Here is a 14,235-nt window from a genome sequence, read left to right on the forward strand (position 1 = left end):
CAAGTATCCCTGTCTATATCTTATAACATTAGTATCTAGCCATCATTACTTTCCTGCTGCACTGTTTGTTCTCAATGCTAACCCACGGATAGCATACATCTCATTAACCTGTTGGAACTTTCTGATAGAGAATTTAATAAAGCTTCCAAAAAAACGGATCTCACTAGTGTCACCAAGCTACCCGCAAATCAAAGTAGCCAAGTAGGTTAAACTGTCTCTTGCTTGAGATGCATCTCATTGACAATTAATACACACAAGCAGACGTATGCACACACACACACACACATACAGGTTACAAAAACTATGGCACAAAATGGCACTATTCCTGAACTCCAGGTTGGCCATATTATTTGCAAGTTTGAACGAAAAGTTTGGATAGCTCTGCAACTCTAGTTCAGCTTGGAACACAAATTGAAAACGGATGTAAGACCCATATGATACCTTTAGAATTGTAGCAGGAATAATAAGTAATGGAAGCAGAGAAGAAGGACTGAAGCATAAAAGCCCTTTTGACATTATTTAGCAATCCTGATATTCTTTGGCTGAGCATAATATTCATAGTAACTCAGTTCATCATATTCCCCTTCCCCAAATGTTTCTTTGTACTCTTTTCTATATTTTGACCAAAGGTCTGACCTTCCAAGCTGATGAAGCTCTTTCATAAGAATTCTATAGATGAGCTTATCACAAGCATCAACTGCTTTCACTTCTTCAAAGACTTCAATAGCCTCACAGGCCATGCCATGTTGTAAAAACGCAACCATGAGTTCTGAACACAAGGAAGCACTAGGCTTTATCCCCTCTCTTTTTGAGTCATTAAGAACAATGCGAGATTGAGCTGATCGCTTGTTACGTCCCAGGCAGTTCAGCATACCTCGGTATAGATAAACTTCTGGCTTGTACCAAAGCTCCCTCCGAACAACAACAAAGATCTGCAGATACAAATGAGTAAGCTCAAAAGCGAGATCAGCTAAGGTAAGAGAATTTTATGTTCACAATTTGCATGCACGTGCCCATGTGCATAGATGAAAGAACAAAATATTTGAAGAGAAAAAAACAGAAAAATATCAGACAACATTAATAAGCACAGCAGCCCACAATCAACGCACAGATTTAAGGGGAGAAACACATACGGTGGATGCCTGAAACCCTCATCCTATAGTCTCTTGAACAAGGCACATTTGTGCACTGAACCCTTTGAAATGATCTCAGTAATAACCGGAGTAAGGTGATCAGAAAGGTTAGGTGCAATACGTACAATACAGTGCAAGTACGGGAAAGTACTGATAAGAAAAGGTACGCTTAGAACGTGTAGCATGCAAAAGCTTACAAATGGGGATTGTCCTTTGACAAATACTCTCAGCCCTTGGTTCTTGGCGATGAATAGCACAATGTAGAGAAGATAAGAGTACACAGAGAGAGGAGAGACAAATACACAGTATCACAATATTGGGCCCCAAATACCCTCTGAAGGGCCCCCACCACGTATGGTGTATTTGCTTTATTGAATGAGTAGAATGACAGATTTCTGGCTGTAAATAGCCAGGACTAAATTGACTTGGATGTCTTCCCTTGGCTGAGATAGATTTCAGCCTTGATCTCACTTTCCACCTTGCTTGGCCCCTTCTTGGCTTGTCTTGAGCTTTTGGACTTTAGAACTTGCAGAGATATGTGATGTTTTTTTCCCAACTGCTGCCCATCACTTATATAGGCCCTCATATGCTAGTCGGTTTGTTCATAAGGCTGTTGGCCTATTTTATCAGCCCACAACTAGCATAATAAGTATTAAATGCTGAGCGCTTGTTCCATATGAACCATTTGATGCTGCCGACAGCCCTCCTACTTGATAGAATGTGCAACAGAAGAAGGGAAAGTGGAAACACAGGAGAGAGAGTGAGAGAGGGAGATGGAGAGGAAACACAGGTGAGAATCTGCTCTCAATAACATCACCAAAAGGAATACATGTCCCGAGCAAGAGGGGAGAACCTCGTAAGTGAGGGACTGCCGCTAGACAAGCTAGGCAAGCAATGAATATGTGAGGGAGGCATGCCGGCTATATATACTACTACATGTAGGCAGCCAACTGGAGCAAAAGACCTCCACGATTGGGAAAAATACCCATGACAATAAATGGAAAATAAATATGGGTAAAATATGAGTGAGGAGTGACCAGTCCCTCTAACTAACATGGTCAACCCTAGAGGCTAAAATAGGACACCAAATAGGAAGCCAGCAAGAAGGGGATGATGTCTAACACCCCCTTGCAGCACCGGATGCTCAGCGAACTCCAAGAAGCCAAAGACGCCGTCCTCGATCAAAGATGAAAGACTGCAGAACCAGGTACCAAGAAAGCTCCACAAGCAATCTCCTCAGCAACTCAACTACAAAAGCAATAGAACAAGCTGCCAGGTACACCGCTCCTCTGGAAGAAAACAACCACATAGGTTGCGATGTGCTGCTCCAGGCACGGTTAGCAACCACAGATCCAAAGCATCCCACTGGGTCCAAAAAAAACATCCTCCAAAACAACAAGCCAGCAGAACTGGCAGGGGGGAGGGGCATCCTCAGAAGCATCACAAAGAGATGCAGAGATAGACTCCTCACAATGAGGAAGGGAAGCAGGAATATAAACTGCAGTGGTAACAAAGTCCTCAAAAGCATCACAGATAGCAGAAGACTGTTCCAGAAGTAGAATCAACAACAAATAAAAGATCCATGTGAAAGGATCACACCGCAAAGAGCAAAACACCCTCCTTGTTTTGCAAATACTGCAAAGAACACAAGCTCGGACAAAATAAACTCTGCTCAGGATCTCTGAAAAGATCTCTGCTCAGGATCTCTGAAAAGATCACTGCTCTCCTCCAAAGAACACAAGCTCGGACAAAATAAACTCTGCTCACGATCTCTGAAAAGATCACTGCTCTCCTCCAAATAGCTGTAAACTCCTGTCAAAGAAGAAAGTCTCCACAGATACAACACAGCTCCCGAAACTGATCCTCAAGTGAAGTAGCTGGAGAAAGGCCCCCTCTGAGTGTAGAAAACTCCTGTGGGAAGCAAACGCAGCCAAAACACTGCTATCCAGCAAAAATAGCACTCCACCGCCAACAAAAGGCAAGGAACATGTAGAAACCGGGAAACCGTGTAGGCCAAGAACAAAACATAGGTATAGATGCTCCAAAATCAGCAAAACGCTGACTGAAATCTGAAATTCAGAATCCTCCTCAAGTACCAAACTGCCTCCAAAGCCACAATCCAAACAAGAAACCCCCTCTGCAAGTGATCTGTGTCCACTAGAGAAGAAAACGCAGCCAAACAAGGGCTACAAACCTGAAAATTCAAGCCAACCAATGTCCACATCTCCTATGAGGAAAAACGCTGAAGAGAAGGTACCTTCAGGTCCAACAGATGAAGCTCAAGTGAAGATAGAGCTACCAACAAAATCGGTTCAGAAAAACGCAGCAACCATGGCTGCAAATCTGAAAACGCAGAGGTATAAGGGGCTGAATATGAAACGCTGAAGCCTCAGATCAAGAACTGCTGCAGAGAACAATCACGGGGTGGGAGGGATGGCACAAGATAACCTGAAAGGATAGGCAAAAGGGAGCCCAGAGAGCTCCAAGATCAGGAAAGGAAAGCAAGCCCAAACAGGCCAAAAAACGCAGCCTGTTTGGGACAGCTATGTTGCTGTCCAGTCCTGAAAAAAAACGCCTAAGAACCCCTGGAAGGTGCCGCCAAGAAGGACAGGTATGCTGTCCAGAAAAAACACCCTTGTCAGGCTGCCAAGAAGGCTGAAATCTGACGCCTTGAAGAGAGGAAACTGCAGCCTACTGAATGGGTATCAATCAGCCCTTGAAGAAACGCACGCTTCAACGCATGAACACAAAAACACAGAGCTGTCCATGGGCAGAAAAACACAGATATGAAGAGGTATAGGAGGGATCATCCAACGCTGAAAATAACCGGCGCTCTGATACCATGATAGAATGTGCAGAGGAAGAAGGGAAAGTGGAAACACAGGAGAGAGAGGGAGAGGGAGATGGAGAGGAAACACAGGTGAGAATCTGCTCTCAATAACATCACCAAAAGGAATACATGTCCCGAGCAAGAGGGGAGAACCTCGTAAGTGAGGGACTGCAGCTAGACAAGCTAGGCAAGCAATGAATATGTGAGGGAGGCATGCCGGCTATATATACTACTACATGTAGGCAGCCGACTGGAGCAAAAGACCTCCACGACTGGGAAAAATACCCAGGACAATAAATGGGGAATAAATATGGGTAAAATATGAGTGAGGGGTGACCAATCCCTCTGACTAACATGGTCAGCCCTAGAGGCTAAAATAGGACACCAAATAGGAAGTCAGCAAGAAGGGGATGATATCTAACACTACTGGCCGAGACGGCTTCATGGGGTCTCACCTTGCTGATCATGGACATAGCAATTCAATACGCTGCACGTCAAACGCCAATTGATTGTAAATCAATGTCTAGCCATCCATCTGTGGGTAGAATGCACTAGAAAAAATCAACTTAGTACTAAAATTATCAAACAATGCCCTTCCAAAATGACTAGTAAACTTGGCATCGCGATCTAATACAATGGTTTTAGGAATGCCACCAATTGGGTACCAATGCCAAATAGACAGTTTTGCAACATCTTCGACCATCACATTAGCCCCGCACAGAATAAGCTTTACGAACTTGCTAAAACGATCAACAACCGTCAAAACATTGTGTGTTACCCTTACCTACACTAGGAGGCAGATTTGTCACAAAATCCAGAGATATCTTGAAAAGACCATCAGGAATTGGCAATGGTTGTAAAAAACCCACTTTCTTCCCATGAGACGCTTTCATCTTTTGACAAATAGGACAATGTTGCACATACGTGAACACGTCCTACCTCAATCTGGCCAGTAGAATTGCCTCTCAATTTTTTCCAATGTTGACTTCATGTCCCTATGTCCACCAATGATGGGCGTCATGGGCATCATGGAGAATGGTAGCTCGAAATTGCTTCAAGACATAGCCGGCTTTTGCAGAAAAGCCAATCATCCCATATCAAGAAATGACATGGTCCGCTGGTGTCCAACGCATGTTCCCACTGAGTACCGAATTCATCAAAATCCGTGTACTTGCGCTTCATCTCGTCTAGTCCTGCAACAACGAGCTCCATCCATGCGGATTGGATATTCCTTTCATACTTAATGCATCGGCCACTAGGTTGGATACTCAATCATGCCACCGAATTGCTAAAAGATTTGACTCTGACGGTACTGCCAGTCACTCCATTGCGCACTTGGATCGTCTGAAGCCAGTGCAAAGCTTGATGATCCATGTGAACCTCAAAATCGCACCCATATAGAAAAAATTTCCAATGCTTTAGGACATGAATCACAGCTAAGAGTTCCCAATCATAGACCGAGTAATTCCTCTCTGCAAGAATCAGCTTACAAGACATGTAAGCTACTGGATGACCATTCTACTATAGCACAGCTCCAATGGCAATATTACTTGCATCAGTGATTACTTTGAAGTTGGAATGGATCATCCCACAAGGCAAGCGCTAAACAAGGGACCTCTGATAAAGCAACCTTCAGGTCCTTGAAAGCCTGCAATCCACGTTGAGTCATGTGGATGCTCTGTCTTTGGGTCTTGACACCCTTGAGTAGATCTTTGAGAGCTACCGAGAGGTCAGAAAATTTGTCAATGCTGGTGAAATATGTCTGGCAAATCCCCACAAATGACCATACATGATACGCTCTTTCTAGAATCTCCGAATTCAAAATCTCTACCACTTTGGTGGGATTTAATCGGATGCCTTCAACACAAATTATGTATCCAAGATAATGAACTACGAGCAAATAAAACTCTGGACTTCTTTTCATTGACGTAAAGCTAGCTTACAAGACATGTAAGCTACTAGATGACCATTCTACTATAGCACAGCTCCAATGGTGATATTACTCGCACCAGTGATTACTTGGGATGGATCATCCCACAAGGCAAGCGCTAAACAAGGGACCTCTGATAAAGCAACCTTGAGGCCCTTGAAAGCTTGCAATCCACATGGAGTCGTGTGGATGCTCTGCCTACGGGTCTTGACACCCTTGAGTAGATCTGTGAGAGCTACCAAGAGGTTACAGAATTTGTCGATGCAGGTGAAATATGCCTGGCGAATCTCCACAAATGACCATGCGTCATGCGTTCTTTCTAGAATCTCCTAAAATTTTTTCACTTTGGTGGGATCTAATCGGATGTCTTCAGCACAAATTATGGATCCAAGATAATGAACTACGAACAAATAGAACTCCCGACTTCTTTTCATAGACATAAAGCTCGTTGCTTTCCACCAATTTCATCACTTTTTCGACATTGATGTCATGTTACTTAACTATAGCTGAAAAAACTAGTATGTCATCCAAGAAAATGAAGACACACTTTCCAATCAAGTCTCTGAACACACGCATCATCATGCCGTTAAATGTCCCCGAAAAGTTTGTCAAGCCGAAGGACATGACCACAAACTCATAGTGGGTCCATTCAGTGTGGAAGATTGTCTTTGGGATGTCCCCTTCAACAATCCGTACCTAACAGTATCCACTTTTTAAGTCAAGCTTCGAAAACACCTTGGCTCCATTTAGTCTCTCTAGGATATAACGAGTGCGAGGCGTTGGGAACTTGCTCTTAACTATTAGATTGTTCAAAGCATAATAATCCACGTAAGTCTGGAAGATCCATCCTTTTTCTTGACAAAAAGGATTGGTGCTGCAAAAGGAGACACACTAGAACATTCAAATCCCAATTGCAACAATTCTTGGAGTTGGCAATCCAACTCCGATTCCACAACCTTGTTCAAGTGATAGGAAAACTTACTCAGGAAATACGAGCCTGGGAGGAGATCAATTCTACGATCCTCCAGTCTAGATGCGGGGAGCTTGGAAGGGAGATTGTCCAAAAGGAAAATCTTCTCGAATTGATAGTGTGGGGCCTGGTACTTCTCCTAAGCATTGGTAACGGTCTGGGAGTCTAAACATAGATCACCGAAACCTTTGCACCTTTCCTCAGTTTTCATTTAGCCTCCATGTGCATTGTGAGTGGAAAGTTAGGAATTCCTAACTCACATTTGATGTTGACAAGAGCCTTGGACACGTTCCGAAGAATCCGAAAAGTGTGACATTCCTAGTCAATGTATAGACGGCTAAACTTGTGAAACCAACAAATCCCTAAGATTATATCTGCTCCTCTAAGAGGGGTAACCATGAAATCTTGCACAAACTCTATGCCTCAATGACTAACTTAGCACTACAAGCCTCAAACTTCTTGATACTCATGGTCATTCCTGTTCTAAATCCCTCTCAATAGCTTGTCTACCGAAGTCAATGGGAAACGGGCCAACCGAGCACCTTTAGCATGAGCTGGCTTAATCCTTGATTAGTGCGGCAGATAAGATAAGCATTTAGATTAACATCAGTAGCAGAAGCATTAACATCAGTAGTTAGGTCATCAGACATAGCACTATATCATCGTCATCATCATCAATAGCATCTGGGCATTGTTGGCAGCATTGGACACCTCCTATCATCAGTCGGCTAGCATCAGAAGGCAACCAGGACCAGTCAGCCAGCATTGTGGAGTAATCCAACATTTATTGCCAACCCGCCTAGCATTTTATGTTAGTTGTAGCATTTTTGGGACTGTTCAGCAGGCCGACAGCTTTACAGCTGGCTGACTGTTGTCCAATCCAAATATTTAAACACAACTCATAATTCAACATAAAATAGATTAGTAGCTCATCATTCATTCATTCAATAATCAGTAGGAGTCATGTAGAAGGGGCCCAGGCCACCAACCTACATCATGTACAAGCAATCAGTTACCTTTTTGTACCATAGTAATATAAGAAAACCTAAACACGAATCTCTCTCTTCTCCTCTCTCCTCTGTCTTAATCATAAGTTAATTAGCATCAATGTTCTTAATCATGCTTAGGGCTATGGATCAGTACAACAAGAAGTCCGTGCATGCAACACCTCTTGGTGATGTCAATCTGATGATCTTCTGTGGCACGGGCATGCACGTGACATTCCCTTCTGTTAAACTTGAAGAAAAAAAAAAAGAAACCCATGCCCGAACACCAGTCAGGTGGAAGAAGACATGGGGATAGGGTTCATAAGGTTTGATTAAGAAAAAGCACCAGTTTTGGTCAAAAAGCAGGAAAAAGCAAAAAGTCAAACTAGGTTGACCGCGAGCCAAAGGCACCATTGGAAAGAGGAGACTGAGCCATACCAAAAAGTTAAAAGCTGCTTTTTCAAAAAGCAGTTCCAGGGCCAAAAAGTAAGGCCCTCAAGCTAGAAAAGCAAAACAAGAACTTTTGACTAAAGTTGAGTAATGTTTTACTATTAAAAAGACCAAAAGCAAAGTAAAAGACAAAAGCATCACTTTTAGGCAAAAAGCAAGGCTTTCCCAAGTATAAAAGAAGCATGAACCTCTCTTGAGCATCAAGTTGAAGAAGAACCTCTTCATCGCGTTGCCATCTTCGTTGAAGAGTGGAGATCATCTTCTCCATCATCATCTACTTGATCATGAACCAAATCATGGAGTTTTTCATTGTTGCTTGCTGATTCGGAGTGCCTCCATCAACTGCTCTGCCACGGTATCACCTGTCCATACGACTGTATGGACCCGTACGGAACTGTACAGATCTGTGGAGCTGTACAAACTGAAAATTTCAAAAACCCTAAAAACTGCTTTTTGAAAGTTTTAACCCCCCCAAAAACCATTAAAACAAGTTTTATATCAGTTTTCTTGCCAAAAAGAGCTTTTCCATGGTTTTCTTCTCATCGACAAGGCTGTAGGAGTTGTGGGATTACTCATGGGATGAGCGAGTGATTTTTGGACTTGGACTTGGACTTGGATTTGGATCTGGACTTGGACTTGGACTTGGACTTGGATTTGGATTTGGATATTGGATTTGGTACTAGCCCGGTGAAAGATACTTGTGGGTCATTCCCGTGGTGTTCTAGGCATAAGAGATCTCGTGCCTCGACACCAACTCCACTTAGGGATTCTACATCGGCATATTTGTTTGCTTTTGTATTTGATCATGACCAGCATGCCTGTGGATTTCTCCTGAATATATTCCTAAAAGGGGGATCTCTCTCTCTCTCTCTCTCTCTCTCTCTCTCTCTCTCTCTCTCTCTTAGATGCGTGGTTGAGTATATCACTGCACACCCCACTAATCTTACATAAAAATCCTAATTTTGATTTGCAAACCCTAAAGCACAAACCCTAATTCAGGCTACAAAAAAAGTAAGCTAAGGACTATCCTAGGACAACCTAAGCTCTAATACCAATATGACAAGCATCGTGGAAGCATGTTTTTTATTAATGCTATGCAAAGAAGATTAATGATAATCCTATGTTTCGCAAAGACACAAAAGAGAAGGAGAGATAGATCTCTAATCTATTGTATATTGCCAAAACATGCTATATATACAATGATCTTGCTGATTCACAGCATCATGATGCATACCAAAGATCCCTGCAAACCTCTACTTGCAATTGGACAAGAGAAGCTCCTCCTGATTCGTCATTGTGTCTTGGTTGCCTTATAGACTCTGACAAATGGATCCTCTTTATCTTTGAATGATAATTCTAATGAATGCCTATTTTGTGTTAATAATGTGTCCAACTTGTGCCCCTAACAATTGGGCTATGTCCTAGGCACTTTTGGGCATCGTTTGGGCTACCAAGTTTGCTCAAATCGGACCATATTCTACCTCTTATCTTACCCATATATCTATTCATGAGGATAAGCATGTCCATGAGCATCAAGATTAACGGATGCACATGACACTCTTCAATTTTTCCCTCAATTAGGCTAATTTTTTCCCTCTTCAATTATGTCAGTTTTACCTCAATTAGGTTTTTTTGTTTTTCCCTTTTCAATTAGGTAAATTGAACCCTCAATTTCTACATAATGCCTCGCCAAAAGGATGGTATTCGGGATGTGTGGGTTGAAAGTTGAAAGTTGAAAGTTCACTATAAAATCTGGTTTTCTCACTTGGTGACATTCGAGTCACAACTTACAAGTCATGAGAAGTATTTTGCATGTGCCATGTGCCTTATGTCTTATGTGTTTTTTTCATCATTAAACTATGCTTTTAGGTGGCTTTTATATGTTTTTTAACATTTATAATTGATAAAAATATTGATTTTTCGAAACCTTGAAACCTTGAGGCTAAGGGACAAAACCTTCCGAAACAAAACCCCAAAAACCTTGAAATGTTTCTTGTGACTGCGTAGGCCCGATGAGCCCAACAAGATACAGCTTCACCCTCAATTTAGCAGCTAGCTAACACAACTTTCTCCACATCCAACTTTCTACCAGCAGCAAAGTAAGCTTCAATTTGATGAATCCAAGAATACAAAACCGTGGGATCGAGTTTACCATTATATTTACTAAAATTCACCTTCTCATGAAGATGAGTCGAGGAAGTCACCGATACCACCCTTGCATTGAGAGCTGCAAGGAAACGCTTGTGTTCCATGTGTCGTCTTTGATTCCCTTGTGTGACAGCACGAGTTGTTGCCTATGTCCAAAGCTCAAACTCTCATACCTGCAATTGATGTAAACCACGGGACTACTGCGTTAACTCCACAATGGAGTTAGTCGAGGTAGAGATCGGGGAAGGGATCTGGGTGAGAACTCGCAAGGGGGAGGGGGGAGGAATGGGTGGAGAGGAAGAGGTAGCCGCTTCTCCAGGGCCTAATCATGGCTTTTTGCTCAAGAAATTGCTCCCCTTGTTGCCTCATGAGAAGCATAAAATTTTGGAACATTGCTTGCATATCCCCATTGGAAACATGGCTTCCTGATTGATGTCGTCACTGTAGAAGTGACAGTCTCTTCCTGAATCTGGTGTTCTCTCTGATCACGAAAGTCCGTCATAGTAGGAGTGGTCAAGTTTTTCCCTGACCACAAATAAACCATCCACTATGTGTGAGGGAGACATTTTCGGTCACTTCCGGAGGCTGAAAACCAACAGTCCTTTGAGGGACAAGAGTCACAACGGATTGGGGAGTGCTATCGGCGTTTATAAACCAACCACAGAAGCAGAAGAAAAAAAAATCTCTCTTGGCTGATTTCTTCCCCAAAGGCAAAGCTCTGATACCATTGTAACATGTGGAGGCTTACAGACGAGGATTATACTTTAATAAGTACTTTCGGTCCTTGGTTCTTGACGATGAATAGCACAATGTAGAGAAGATAAGAGTGCATAGAGGGAGGAGAGACAAACACATAGTATTGGGTCCCAAATATCCTCAAAAGGGCCCCCACCACGTATCGTGTATTTGCTTTATTGAAAGGTAGAACGACAAATGTCTAGCTATAAATAGTCGGGACTAAGTTGACATGGAAGTCTTCCTTTGGCTCAGATAGCTTTTAGCCTAAAGATTAATCCCTTGATCGACACTTTCCCTTGCTTGGCTCCTTTTTGGCTTGTCTTGAGCACTTAGACTTCAACACGTGCAGAGATATGAGATGTTTTTCCCCAATTGCTGCCCATTGCCCTCATATGCTGGTCGATTTGTTCATGAGCCTGTCGGCCTGTTTTATCAACCCACGCATAGCATAATAAGCATTGAATGGTAAGCACTTGTTCCATATGAGCCATTTGATGCTGGTTGACAACCCTCCCTACTGTCTGGCAAGGCTTCATGGGGTCTCACACTGCTATCCCATGTACTATGGGCTGGCCTAAGGCCCAGGTGGCTCTTGGACAAGGGCAAGCATATGGAATGCATGGATGAGGAATAGAGACTGCCTAATAAGGTCTAGGACAAACACAAACTTCAAAATTGATGTAGAAGCTTGTGTATTTTGTACGGCGTACAGAATGCTTGAGAAGCATGCAAAGTATTGTACAGATCACGAGGTTGAGTGCGAGCATGGAATGCAACTATAATCACATGGCGTTGGGATCTGTTTCCATTTTCATTTTTTTACCATTTTCAAAATGCTTTGGGGGTTTCCGCTTCCATCTTATTGGGATGTTTCGACAAGTATGATTTTGCCTCCGCGCAATAATCACCTGCACCTAGACTAACCCTATGCTAAGCCCGAAACCTCTCAATCACTCAATTACCTTGGCCCTTATCAATAGGGCATAATCACATCTCACCTAATCAATAGCCACGACACATGCATATGAGTTCTGATTCAAAAGATGCAGGGGGGAAGAGAGCTTGAGCTCTTGCAAGCGCACACACACTCACAAAACCCTAATAGAGAACACACAAAGTAAGAGGCTGAAAATCTTCTTCTTCTCTACTCAACACTCAACACACCATATACAAGAATAAGAGTACACACAATATGAAAGGTACTCAACCAAATACATACACGGGTTCTCTATAGTGTGAACCCGACTAAATGAGCTGGCGCTATAACTATGCCAGTCTCTAGAATGGCTATCACACAGCCTGTCATCCCACTGGCCGCATATCTCCCATGATCTCACCAACCATGCAAGTGGTGTAAGTGTGGGGCCTATCCCCCAGGTGGGTCATCAGTGTCCACCGCCTCACTAGAAGAGCTCGATATCTCAACACTGATGCATGTGATACCTGTGCATTCTCATAAGAATTTGCCTTCAAGCACTTAGATTTCCCATCACACGCATGTCACTCTAGTGCATTCCTACCAATCTCTCAATGACCTTCGAGATTAAGGACTACGATGGTCTGTCTCAGTCCTAATCTACCCTCTACATGACCAATAGTCGTGGCACATGCATCCGAGGCCTGAAGCATGTGACACAATGTCTCGTTAGGCATGTGCAGCCCCCAATCATGATGAAACAGATGGATGGGCAAAGGAGAACATGTTCTTCTCACATTTTCCCCTATGTGTCATGCAATGGGGGTGAGGAGGTCGCTGCTCAACAATGAGCCATGTTTGCAAAATGCAATGCATGAATAGGTACGAGGGTCATAGTGAGGGGTGGAATTCATATGGGTCATGTTTACAGAATGCAATGTGTACAAGGTTCAAACTCTACAAAGGAGTACCCAATTCTGGAGGTGAATGAAGCTCAATTTTTCATTTTGAATCTTAAAAGAAACTTAAAAAAGAAAATGCAGAGGGATCACTTACTGACCATGAGGGCTAAGTCAACCTCCTCGAGTCGCTGGAGTTCGTTGAGGGTGGCGAGGAGATCGAGCTTGAGGAGGCGGGCGACCTTACTGCAGAGGAGCTCGTGGAGCCTCCACGGGTCCCCTTTCGCTCGCCTCAGCTCCCTGACCACCAGCAGAGCCTCCTTACTGCCGCTTCTCCCTTTCCACAAGGGGCTCCTTGGAAGGTAATGCCATTTGGCCTTCTCCTCTTCTGATTCAACACCATTTTTTGCACTCCAAAACCTCCCTTTCGCCCCCACTGTAACCACCACTCATCAAATCAGAACCCTCTTTTGATTTATTTGAATTCTTTTTAGGCGGGAAATATACCTGGCTCTTCCCCGTTCTGCTGCTGCTGCTTCGCATCAGCACTGAACGGGGCCACGTTTGATCGCCGGTACAATCCAAGGCCACGGGCAGCGACAGATACAAGCTTCCGAATGTCCTTCCGTAGACAAAGTCTGGCCATGCCCTCCTCTCATCCCTCCATGATTCTCTAATGGGGATAGGCCAGACAACTTCATGTTCACACTTCTTTTATTTTTTATTTTTTTTGAGCCACGCCCATTGAATTCCTACTCGGAAATCTTCCAGGTATACAGAGTTTTTAGTGAGTAAGCGGTAGGCAAGCAAGTCGCATACTGAAGTTACAAGCTAATATTTGGTCGTCGCCATGGCCAGATGCAAAACCGAATTCCTCCTTGGAAATATGTGGGATACATAGTTTTTACTAGAAGGATTGGTGAGTAAGCGGTGGGCAAGCAAGTCCCATACTGAAGGTTCTTACAAGCTAATATTTGGTCGTCGCCATGGCCAGATGCAAGACCGAATTCCTCCTTGGAAATATGTTGGGATACATAGTTTTTACTAGAAGGATGGGCACCCTTGCCATTCAAATTTGATAAGTTTGATGAAATAAAGCAAGTTTTTTTTTTATATTTAGTGTAATTTTTGACAGGTATTATAAAATTTTGCAAGTATTTTATTGTCAAAATGCTAACGAACTTTTTAGTGAGTAAGCAATGACGAGCAAGTCCCATATAGTGCTTGAGTTCCCC

The 14,235-nt window shown here is 43.1% G+C and overlaps 1 protein-coding gene across 1 annotated transcript; it reads right to left on the bottom strand.

The window, feature by feature from the left end:
- Positions 1-233: 233 nt before the first annotated feature.
- LOC147620435 (pentatricopeptide repeat-containing protein At1g62350-like) lies at positions 234-13,696 on the bottom strand. Its single transcript, XM_086824652.1, has 3 exons — positions 13,508-13,696; positions 13,162-13,436; positions 234-932 (listed from the first exon to the last, which is right to left on the bottom strand). The coding sequence occupies exons 1-3, from the start codon at positions 13,644-13,646 to the stop codon at positions 516-518; spliced, it is 831 nt and encodes a 276-aa protein (XP_086680778.1). The 5' UTR covers positions 13,647-13,696; the 3' UTR covers positions 234-515.
- Positions 13,697-14,235: the final 539 nt, after the last annotated feature.

The sequence above is a fragment of the Cibotium barometz genome, chromosome 31, assembly GCF_041138505.1.
Source record: "Cibotium barometz isolate CiBa-2024 chromosome 31, ASM4113850v1, whole genome shotgun sequence".
NCBI classification, from domain to species: Eukaryota; Viridiplantae; Streptophyta; class Polypodiopsida; order Cyatheales; family Cibotiaceae; genus Cibotium; species Cibotium barometz.